The sequence below is a fragment of the Castanea sativa genome, chromosome 5 (assembly GCF_040712315.1).
Source record: "Castanea sativa cultivar Marrone di Chiusa Pesio chromosome 5, ASM4071231v1".
NCBI lineage: Eukaryota > Viridiplantae > Streptophyta > Magnoliopsida > Fagales > Fagaceae > Castanea > Castanea sativa.
The window spans coordinates 58,176,564-58,189,257 of record NC_134017.1 but is presented as its reverse complement, the minus strand read 5'-3'; the positions used below and the strand labels follow the sequence as shown (position 1 = coordinate 58,189,257).

Genomic DNA, 12,694 nt, shown 5'->3' with positions numbered 1-12,694 from the left:
CGTTTTTATGATTTTGAAGAAGGAGCTTGCAATGGTAAGTTTTGTTCTCTAAACTCTTGCTATATTTTGTTGTTTTTTTTACATGTATGTATAAGTCTTGTATTTTCGTTCACAAGCCGTTCAATCTGCCCATAAGGTAGAAGAGATTGCCATCAACTCCTATAAATCCCTGAAGGCCGAGGAGTCAAGGCGTGAAACTGCCTAGAAGATTTCGGACCTTCAGAAGAAGAAGTTGCAAGAGGTCTCGGCCAAGTTGGTTAAGGCAGAGAGTGAGAAGGCATGTTTAGAGGCTGACCTGAAAACGACAACTAAACAGGCCGAGGACCAGAGATTAATGCTCCGCCAAGCCGATGACAACCTCTCTGCAGCACGAAGGTTAATTGAGGACCTCAAGAAAGACCTGATCGAGTCTGAGAGGATCAAAGAGGAGGCCATTAAGGGCAAAGAGGAAGCCCTTGAGGAGAAGGAAAGAGCTGAAAAAGTAAAAGAAGAGGCCGAGATCTCAAGGGACCGAGCTGAACAGGAGGGTTACGATATAGGTGTGAAGGAGATAACAGAAACCTTCAAGGCTCAGGTTCCCGAGGTGTGTAGGCATTACTGCCTCCAAGTGTGGAATGAGGCACTTTCCCAAGCTGGGATTGACGCCTCTTCCACTCTTTGGAAAGCAGAGAATGTCTACTATCCTCCTGCAATTCGAGCTTCTACCATTCCTGAAACTGCCCACGAAGCTGCCCAAGGATCATCTGAGGATAAGGGAGGTGATTTGGCTGAAGACTTAGCTCTTCCTGAAGATGTACTTAAACAAGTTGATCCAGCACAAGAAAAGGCACTAGAAGACATACAACCTTTAAGTGACCTTCAGGAATCTTCAAAGGATGAGCTGGGTGATCAAGCTAATCCAATAACTTTGATGGATGATCCTAAAGGCAAAGGAATTGCTGTTGAGTCCTCGGTTCAGCTTCCATCTCCTCAATACCCCAAAGGCCCTCTGAAGATTAAGCTGAAACAGTGACTGCCTCTCCATAGTTTTTGCTGTTGCCTTCTTCTTCCCTTTTTTTATTTTATTTTATTTCTAAGTGTAATTTCGCAAGTTCTTTCTTTTTTTTGTAATTGCAAAAGTACTATTGGAATCTAATATAAGCTCGAATGCTACTTTCCTTGTTAGATGGCTCTCACTTTTTGTTTTGTTTTGATCATATCACTCCAAAAGTACCATCTTTTTTCTCGTTACTAAAGTTAAAGCCATAACCTGAATTGAAATTGATACTCCAGGCAGGCTTAACATGCCAGGAACTGCATTAAGTGATGCATTAAGTAATTGATTCTTCATTTTGGACCTCTAGTTGAACTATGTCAAATATATGAAATAAGGCATATGGTCTTTTGACTTAGGTATGCAAAGATTTGATGTTTTGACAAAAAGAAAAGAATTGTTAATTTTCCCCAAGTAAATGATCCGAGGACCAGGCATAACTAAGGTTCTGTTTAACACTTGGTAAAGAATATCAATTTAGACGAGGTATATGGTCCGAGGATCTAGGCTCACCAAGCTTCAGTTTGATACTTAAATGAAACAGTTGAAATGTTAATTTTCCCAAAGTAGATGATCCAAGGACCAGACGTAACTTAGGTTCTGTTTAACACTTGGTAAAGAATATCAATTTAGACGAGGTATGTGGTCTGAGGATCCAGGCACACCAAGCTTCAGTTTGATACTTAAATGAAACAGTTGAAATGTTAATTTTCCCAAAGTAGATGATCCGAGGACCAGACGTAACTTAGGTTCTGTTTAACACTTGGTAAAGAATATCAATTTAGACGAGGTATGTGGTCCGAGGATCCAGGCACACCAAGCTTCAGTTTGATACTTAAATGAAACAGTTGAAATGTTAATTTTCCCAAAGTAGATGATCCGAGGACCAGACGTAACTTAGGTTCTGTTTAACACTTGGTAAAGAATATCAATTTAGACGAGGTATGTGGTCCGAGGATCCAGGCACACCAAGCTTCAGTTTGATACTTAAATGAAACAGTTGAAATGTTAATTTTCTCAAAGTAGATGATCCGAGGACCAGACGTAACTTAGGTTCTGTTTAACACTTGGTAAAGAATATCAATTTAGACGAGGTATGTGGTCCGAGGATCCAGGCACACCAAGCTTCAGTTTGATACTTAAATGAAACAGTTGAAATGTTAATTTTCCCAAAGTAGATGATCCGAGGACCAGATGTAACTTAGGTTCTGTTTAACACTTGGTAAAGAATATCAATTTAGACGAGGTATGTGGTCCGAGGATCCAGGCACACCAAGCTTCAGTTTGATATTTAAATGAAACGAAGACAATGAACATAATGTAATTTTAACAAAAAGCGGCTGAAGTGCCTTTTATTTAATAATAGTACCTTCGTAGATTATTTACATTCCAGGGACGTTGTACAACACGTTCGTCCAAATCTTCCAGATTGTAAGCCCCTATTCCTGCGACCGAAGTAATACGATAAGGTCCTTCCTAGTTGGGCCCCAATTTTCCCCAAGCAGGGTTCTTCGTTGTGCCCAAAACTTTCCTTAATACCAAGTCGCTAGGTCCAAGAGGTCGAAGCTTTACGTGAGAATCATACCCCTTTTTTAGCTTATGTTGATAATAAGCTAGTTGAACCATGGCGTTCTCCCGTCGTTCCTCAACTAAGTCCAAATTTCTCCTTAATAGATCATCATTACTATCTGGAACGAAAGAGCTTTTCTTCAGGGTTGGGAACCCAGTCTCTAAGGGTATTACTGCCTCGGCTCCATAAGTCATATAGAAGGGTGTTTCACCTGTGGATCTTCGTGGTGTAGTCCGATACGTCCATAAGACATGTGGCAGTTCTTCTACCCACCTCCCCTTAGCGTCCCCCAACCTCTTTTTGAGTCCACTCACTATTACCTTGTTGACAGCCTCGGCTTGCCCATTTCCTTGCGGATAAGCCGGGGTGGAATATCTATTCGTTATGCCCAGATCACAGCAGTATTTCCGAAAGGCTTTGCTATCAAATTGTAAACCATTATCTGAAATGAGAGTATGAGGGATGCCGAACCTGGTAACGATATTTTTCCATACAAACTTTTTTGCTTCCATGTCTCTGATATTTGATAATGGTTCGGCTTCAACCCATTTGGTGAAGTAATCCGTTCCGACGAGGAGCCATCGCCTGTTTCCTGTTGCTTTGGGGAAGGGTCCAACAATGTCTAAGCCCCATTGAGCAAAAGGCCAAGGGCTAGATAGAGGATTAAGGACTCCTCCTGGTTGATGTATATTTGGTGCGAATCTTTGACATTGGTCACACTTCTTCGCATAATCCTGCGCCTCCCTCTGCATATTTGGCCACCAATAGCCCTGAGTAAGGGCTCTGTGAGCTAAAGACCTTCCCCCTGTGTGACTTCCGCAAATCCCTTCGTGTAACTCTTCCAAAAGTAGCTCCGTTGCCTCGGGGTGCATACATAACAAATATGGTCCCGAAAAGGAGCGTTTGTACAATTTCTGGTCCTCTGATAACCAGAAACGAGTGGCCTTTCTGTGAACTTTGTCTGCTTAGGCCTTTTCTCCAGGCAAGATGTCATTTCTGAGAAATGTTATTATCTGATCCATCCAACTAGGCCCTGTCCTAATTTGAAGAATTCGAGTGGAGTTATCATCCGTCCCAGTGGGTTTCAACAGATCTTCAACAAGGATAACTCGTGGTAGACTTTGTGCCGAGGACGTTGCGAGTGTGGCTAATGAGTTAGCATGGGTATCGACACATGGATACATGTAATAGTAAAAAGGACTCAAATTTAGACTGCATATACCTGACCTGGGTTAGGTATTCTCGCATTCTGGAATCCCTTGCTTCTAGCTTCCCTTCTACTTGGCCTACCACCAATAGTGAATCTGAGAACATTTGCACCGTCTTTCCTCCCATTTTATGAACCATGTTCATCCCTGCGAGGACGGCCTCATACTCTGCTTCGTTGTTAGTGGCCGAGAATCCTAATCTGAAAGATTTCTCAAAAGTAATTCCCTCTGGGGATATCAAAACTAGTCCTATACCAGATCCCCTCTGATTTGCTGCTCCATCAACATGTACTTTCCATAATGGAGGCTCTTTGCATGAAATCATGCCTACTGACTTTTTACCCATGCCTTCTTCATAGTCTTCTAACGAAGGCTCAGCAAATTCCGCCACAAGGTCCGCGATGACCTGCCCCTTTATAGAGGTGCGAGGCATATATTTGATATCGAAAGCTCCTAGGACAGTTCCCCATTTGGCAATTCTTCCCATATAATCTGCACTTCGCAGAATTGATTTAAGAGGGAGTTGTGTAAGAACAACAACCGTATGAGATTGGAAGTAATGGGGAAGTCTTCGTGTAGCATGTACCACTGCCAAGATAGCTTTCTCCAGTGGCAAATAACTCAGCTCGGCCTCATGCAGAGATTTGCTTACATAATAAACCGGTCTCTGGATATTATTATCATCTCGGATAAGAACCAAACTAACTGCATGGTTAGCCACTGCAATATATGCAAATAGAATTTCATCAACTTCTGGTCAAGACATAACGGGCGGTCGCGAGAGATATTCTTTAAGCTGTTGGAAAGCCACCGCGCACTCTTCGGTCCATTCAAAACCCTTCCATTTATTCAGTAATTGAAAGAAAGGTCTGCATCTGTCCGCGGACCGAGATATAAATCGGTTGAGAGCAGCGGTCATACCTGTTAGCCTCTGCACTTCTTTAGGATTCCGAGGTGGGTGTAAGCTGTTTATTGCCTTAACCTGAGCATGATTCACTTCAATTCCCCGGTGAGTCACCATATAACCTAGAAACTTGCCCGATCCCACACCAAAAGAGCATTTAGAGGCATTGAGCCGCAATTTATATTCTCTTAGCTTTTGAAAAGTGTTGCCCAGATCTTCCAGATGTGCAGAAACTTCTTTACTTTTTACTACCATATCGTCCACATATACCTCAATAGTTTTTTCCAGTTGTGCCTCAAACATTCTCGTCATCATCCTTTGGTAGGTAGCCCCTGCGTTTTTCAAACCAAAGGGCATTACCTTATAATGATAATTTCCCGTAGGAGTAATAAATGCAGTCTTCTCCTGGTCCTCTACGGCCAAAGGTATTTGGTGATAACCCTGGAAAGCGTCAAGAAAACTCATCCGAGGATGCCCAACAGTAGCGTCAACCAATTGATCAATCCGAGGCATTGGGAATAAGTCCTTCGGGCAAGCTTTGTTTAAATCTGTGAAGTCCACACAAACTCTCCACTTCCCATTCTTCTTTTTCACCACCACCGTATGGGCTAACCATTCAGGATAAAACACTTCTTTGATAGCACCAGCCTTTTTGAGTTTGAGCACTTCCTCTTTTACAGCTTCAGAATGTTCCTTGGAGGATCGCCGAGGTGGTTGCCTCTTTGGTACTGCAGCTGGATTGACATCTGAAGCTCATATCAACCCCAGGGGCTTCATACGCATTCCACGCAAACACATCCATATTTCTCCTTAAAAATAAAATCAGCTCCGCTTTCTCATCCTGTGGCAATTGAACTCCTACCTGAAAGAACCTCTCAGGGTCATCGTCTATGAGAAATTTCTCCAACTCTTCACATGTCGTTTCATCTATCTTGACTGCAGCAAAAGACTTTGATTGCTATGCTTCTCCGTCAGCCGAGGCCGAGGACCTTGGCTCAGGTCGACGCAGAATTGCAGCCGTGACACACTGTCGAGCCACAGATTGACTCCCAAGTAACTCCACCACTTGGTCTCCAGAATGAAATTTAACCTTGACATGCAAGGTTGAGGAAACAGCTCCTAACCCATGCAGCCAAGGTCTTGCTATAATAGCCGTATAGGGAGAATAGGCATCGACCACGATGAAATCTACGTCTACCACCTCTGAGCCTGATTGTACAGGCAGTCTAATTTGTCCCTTTGGGACGACAGCTCTTCCTTCGAAGCTTATCAATGGTGAGTCATACGCCGTAAGATCTTCAACTCTTAATTTCAGGCCTATAAATAGGTCAGGGTACATGATATCTGCGCCACTGCCTTGATCAACCATTACCCTCCTTACATCATAGTCCCCTATCCTCAAGGTTACCACCAAGGCATCGTCATGAGGCTGGATAGTCCCCATCTTGTCCTCTTCAGAGAAACTTAGAACTGGTAGGATGTTCGCCTTAATTCTCTTCGGCTGATCCCGTGACTCTTCGGCCAATGTTCGAGCCACAGACATTACCCTGAAAGGAGCTGAGCCAGTCCTTCCAAGTGCCGCAAAAATCACGTTGATTGTACCTAAAGGAGGTCTCGACAAAGGGTCGTTGTGGTTTGCCGCTCTTGATTGGTTTCCTCGCCCATTAGGCTGATACAGGAATTGCTTCAGCTTTCCCTCCTTAACCAATTGTTCCAAATGATTCCACAAAGTCCGACAATCCTCGGTGGTGTGACCCCTCTCCTGGTGATAATGGCAATGGAGATTTTGGTTGCGTCTCAAAGGGTCCCCTGCCATCTTATTTGGCCACTTGAAGAAAGGCTCATGCCTTATTTTCTCCAACAGTTGTTGCACTGGTTCTCTGAAGACGGTGTTGACCACCTGTGGGGGTATGTGACCAGCCTGTCTGGAAAAATCCCTTGCAGGCCTATTGTTGTTGTATCTGTCCGACCTGAAATCCCTCCTTTCTTGTGGGATAACCTTCGCTTTGCCTTTTCCCTGCTGCTAATCTTCCTCAACCCTTTTGTACTCGTTAGTGCGATCCATCAGTCGACGTAAGCTTTTGACAGGTTTCTTCGTCAAGGACTTCCTCAAGTCATGCTCCGTCGGTAGGCCGACCTTGAAGGTCCTTATTGCTACATCATCGAAGTCTCTGTCAATCTCGTTGAACATTTCCCAATACCTGTCCGAATACGTTCTCAGGGTTTCCCCTTCCCTCATGGCCATGGATAATAAAGAATCCAATAGCCGAGGAACTCTACTGCACGTGATAAAGCAAGAACCAAATGCTCTAGTAAGCTTTTTGAAAGAACTAATGGAGCCTGCCCTCAAGCCATCAAACCATCTCATGGCCACGGGCCCCAGGCTAGAGGGGAAGATCTTGCATATCAAGGTCTCATTCTTGGAATGCACTGCCATTCTTTGGCTGAAATGGCTCACGTGCTCCACAGGATCCGTCCGACCATTGTAAATAGTGAAGGCCGGTTGTGTGAAGCGCCGAGGTAACTTCCCTTCCTCCAACCTACGCGTGAAGGGTGACCTGGAGATTTGGTGCAATGCCTTACCCATAGCGACATTTCCCAAGCCCCTAGAGGCGTAGTCTCTGCCACGCCTCCCATGCAAATTGTCCTCTCCAGAAGAAAAAGATTCACCTGGGAGAGTTCTGGATCTCTGCCTGTAATTGTCATCCTCGGATCCCTCCGAAGAGGGGTCAGAGACCGAAGGAGTTCTCCTACGCCTTTCGTGACGTACTTTTCTTTTTAGGCCGTTGATCTCCTTCTGCATGGCCCTGGCATTCCTCTTATAAGAAACTCTGCTTCCTCCTTGTGAATGGCTCGCACTCCTGATAGTGTGCGTAATATGTACACTACCTTCCCGGTTCTCTTTGTGATTAGGATGCAAGGAGTGATCCTCACGCTGGGAGCCTACGGACTCCTCGCTGCGTTGTGGTCCTGATCCTACCATGACACTCTAAACTTCCTTAAAGACTAAATTCCCACAGACGGCGCCAATTGTAAGGATACAATTCAAATTCCCAAACTATGATTGGAAGGAATTGGGCTTTGAAAGGCCCTCTTTTACAATTAAATTTGTAGAAGATGGGTTTGTAATCTAGATTTCAAGGATGGTTTAGATAATGAGGAAAGGAACGGGCTTTGGGCCCAATGGCACAAAGTAAAGAGTTGTTTGCAAGAGTAAGACCGAAAATTCCTCCTCGGACAAAAACCCGAGGATAGTTTATAATAGTATTTCCTAAAGTTTGGATACAATTCTTGATTATCGTATACTATTGGCCCTTTTTCTTACTAAAAAAGCCTCTCTGTTCTTCGTATGTCTTCCCCTTTATTTATACTTCTTTTCTTCTCTTCATCATCTTCCACCTCATGGTTGCAATCCTGATTTCGGATACTTGTCCCATCAATTCTTCCCTAAAGTCCGCTGGGGTTAGGGACCAAGTTCCAAACTTCATGCTCAGGTCCCATCCTTCCATCTATGCAGTCAGCGTATCAATTACAGAGTTTTTAATGTATGGGCGGTGGTAGCAGCTTTACTTTAGATATTCCACCGCTCTTTCTATTGTCCTCTACGTGTACTGTGTATTCCCGTAGTCGTAGGATTCTTTATAACATAACCCGGGGACACTAAACTTCTCTTCCTATGTCCTCGGCTTAACAATCCGAGGACAAATCAACTCCTCGGACGTAATTGGACATTTAGATACTCCAAGATCATTTTGACGTCTTCGGATTTGGGTTTCTAGCCCAAAAGACTTCGTTGGGCCATCCTTGATAAATTACTGGGCTCAATGCCCCTACAGATGTTATTCATACTCAAAAAAAAAAAAAAAACAAAATATCCACTATAATTTAAATAGTCAACCCATCATCATTCCTATTATTAAAATTTTCCTGTATTTTTTTAATTAAGAATAACCCCTCAAAAAAAAAAAAAAAAGCAAAAATTAAACAAACAAAAGCAAAAATTAAACACACAAGTACACAACATAAACCAAACAATTTAAAAACACCCACAGTATCAATTAAGGAGAAGAAAACTCATCACTAGTTGCAGCTTATACTAATATAAACTGTAAACAGGCTTGCTTTCCTTCAATGAAGTCGAAATTGTTGTATCAATCAATTCATGTGCATCTTCCAAATTATTCACCACAGCCTATAACAACAAAATTTAGCAAAAAAAAAATCACAACTTTAACCAAATTTCCAAATGAAAATCACATTTTTTTTTTTTTACAATAAAAACTAAAAAACTCAGTTGGGTCTCAATCATTTTTTTTTACTTGATTGCAAGTGATAGTCTAAAAACACAAACACTGAACTCACCAGGCAATCACCAAACTCACAAGGATTTTTTTTTTGGGACTGTGAGGATAGAGGACTGATGCTGAGAGCTGAGTTTTGGCTGTATCAATCAACTCATGTGCATCTTCTAAATTAAGCAAAACAATCACAGCTTTAACCAAATTTCTATATGAAAATCACATTTTTTTCACAGTAAAAACTAAACAACCCAACTGGGTCTCAATCATTTTTTTTACCTGATAGCAAGTGACAGTCTAAAAACACAAACATCGAACTCACCAGGCAGTCACTGACCTCACCGGGATTATTATTATTATTATTATTATTATTATTATTATTATTATTATTTTTGGGATTGTGAGGACAGAGGACTAATGCTAAGAGCTGAGTTTTGGGGACTAGTAGGCGGTAGAGTGGGAATTGAAAGTGTATCAAGGAAGACCAAAAAAAAAAAAAAAAGAATAAGAAGTAAAGGGAATATAGGGATTCCGTGGGTGGGTTTTTTGAGATGGAGAGAGAGTGAAATTTTATTGTTAGTATTTGGACAATTGGACTTGAGTATTTAAATGTAAGTGGACCAACTTTTTGTTTTATTTGGAGTAGGCCTAAAACTTTAGCTGGGGCCTGAGAGAACAGTGGATCTATGGGCTATGGGGGGGTCGGATGTCCAACATTGGGGGGGTCCAATTATTTTTTATACATACTCTAATGGATTTTGTGTGTGTGTACAGGGGCCAGGGCCTCCCAAGCCACTACGTGGCTCTGCCCCTGCATGAGGGCCGAGACTGGTTTAAAAATGATGCTTCAAATAAGCATCAAGCAAGTGTTATTATTATGTGCCCTCAAAAACAATACTATGCATTTTTTATTTGATAATAAAATTTTATTTTCACATTCATAATTTTTATAGGTATATTTCATTGTTTAAATGTAGCATGTGATGTCAACTTTGTAGAAAAATCATGTTAATGGTTAAGGAACCAAAGACAGAGAGTAATGATTTTTCATAGATTATTAAATTGTTTAGGCTGTGGATATTAATTGAATATTACCATTGAAGCCTACACTTGTTGTGCTGCTATACGATAGGATGATTTACTCCATCATTGAGGTAGTGACTTTAAGTAGACAAGTGGGTGTAACGTAACAAGTACGTACACTGAATTGGATCCGATCAAGAGCACCTTATGGAGTGATCACTGTTAATTAAAAGTTTGTTCTATCACAATTTTCTATTGTCCTCAAACATGAGAGGTTTGTGTATATTTATTTATTATGCACATAACTTTGATAGTGTCCACTGGTGATGCTAATTTTAAAGACTATATACAGACACGTTGGATTATGTGTGTAATGAGTAAAATATGTAAATGCTTAACAATGAATCCACCAGTCTCTAAAGAAGATAGTATATTTAATTGATTTTCATATTGAGTTGGACTTAAAACAAAACCGGCCGGTGACATTTTTCAAAAATGTTTTTCATATATATATATATATATATATATATTAAGAGTTTTTCAAAGATATTTTGGAGTCCAATAGAAATTACGAAATCAAGAAATTAAGGGTTACATAAACTAGGAACATGACAATGATATTAATCCAGTCCTAGTGGCTTATGGGAATATAGTGCGGTGGAAGGACATAGATATAAAATTTTAAGTAATGGGACCTTGTTTGTAATTCTCTAATCTTCAGGGGTCAATTGCAATGTGTTGATGGACATTATTGCAATTTGTAGGAGTTCAAATATTTTCTTGATATGGTTGAGAAAATTAAGGAATAATTTTGAAAGAGTTTCATGATAAGTCAATAACATTCAAAAAGTTTGATTAATCCTATAGCTGAAGATTAGGATCCCACTTCCAATCTCTCTCTTCGGTTTTAGAAGTGTTAAATAAAAATAAGATTTAATATATATATATCATATTAGTTGTTGGCCATTAGAACTACTGCAATATTCTGAAAACCCAAAAAGAAACAGAGAGAGACGTAAATACCTTGGGAGGCAACACACTTGGGTTGCTAAGAGAGGTACCCAATTTTGTTCTATTTAGAATTTATGGTTGTGTGGTACAACGATCTTTAAATGAAAATATAAATTTGTTTTATATTGCTTCCGCAAAAAACTATCAGCAAGTTCTCATTAGCCCTCCAAATGTCCACCTTTTTCCCTGTACTTGATATGTTGGCAACGATTTGCAGAGCCAAACTATAATGCTCCAAAATTTTAATCCTAGAAATTTAAACTGCAGAATGAGATTTCCTAATTGAATATATCTAGTCATTGAGCCAATCACTCAATATTCCAACAATCTCCAGAAAGATTAAATCATCTAGACTTTTTTCAAGACAAGGTAAACTCCCAAAATAAAATTTGAATCTTAAACTTCTTGGTCAAATCCCTTGCACTTAATTTAATTTGATGCAATTTGAATCAATTAATGTTCTGCTCTTTCTAATTTGAACTCTACTTACCTTGTCAATTATTAATTTGCATTAACGTTTTGTATCATTTTTTCATCTTGCCATAGTTTAATTATATTGATAACTTCATCATATTTTGATATATTTTTTTGAACCATCCAATTAACTTTTCTTCAATGTCACATCCAATGGTGTAAAGCTATGTTTGATAGGCATAAGATATTGTTAAGATCATTAGCATTCTCCACTCCCACTTCATCTTTCTCTCGTCGTCAAACTCATTGGTATATATTATATACTATACGAACCAAGCTTCAATGAAAGGTATTTCAGAGTCTATTTCAAAGTTATGGAAGAGAAGGTCGGACAAAACAAAACAATCTCATTCAGTTCTACTCTGCCGTCGATTTTCACTCGCTGAGATCAAGTCAGCTACCAATAACTTCGATGCTGATTAGCTATTTGGTGAGGGGGCTTGGCAGAGTATATAAGGGGTTTATTGATGACCGTACCATAAACGTTGCAATAAAGGGTGTGGATTTGGAGTCAAGTTTAGACGAGTTAACGAACGAGGTGGTGTTGCTTTGCCAATTATGCCACCCTAACCTCCCCTGTCTCATCGGATATGGTCTCAATGAAGACAAGGGGTTCCTTGTCTATGAATCATTGTCAATGGAAACCTTTGCGACTGCCTCTATGGCACTAACCACAATGAATCACTCCCGTGGAAACAAAGACTGCGGATTTGCATTGGAATGGCGCGTGGACTGCACTACCTTCACACTGGACTGAAGCATAATATCATCCACCATGACGTGAAGCCAAGAAACATAATGTTGGACGAGAAATTGGAGGCCAAGTTGACAGATTTGGGGTTGTCCAAATTGTATCTGCCGAGTTTGTCAAAGGTTTTGATTAGAGTAAAATCTCAGGTAGTAGGTACTTACGGATACGCTGATCCAGAGTTTATTGCAATAGGAGAATTGTCTGATAAATCTGATGTATACTCTTTTGGTGTGGTACTGCTAGAAGTACTCAATGCCAGAAAAGCAAGAGACATCAAACTGACAAAAGAACAGAAGTTTCGGGTTACATGGGGCCGAAAATGCATTGAAGAATGGACTAATCAGATAATTGATTCATATCTGATGGGGAAGGATCGTCCCGTGAATGGACTAAGCTCCAGAGTGTTTCAAGTTATATATTAA

At 40.7% G+C, this 12,694-nt stretch overlaps 1 protein-coding gene across 1 annotated transcript; it reads left to right on the top strand.

Annotated features, from left to right (window-relative positions):
• The first annotated feature begins 12,241 nt into the window (after positions 1 to 12,241).
• LOC142635504 (receptor-like protein kinase FERONIA) lies at positions 12,242 to 12,694 on the top strand. Its single transcript, XM_075809648.1, has one exon. The coding sequence runs from the start codon at positions 12,242 to 12,244 to the stop codon at positions 12,692 to 12,694; it is 453 nt and encodes a 150-aa protein (XP_075665763.1).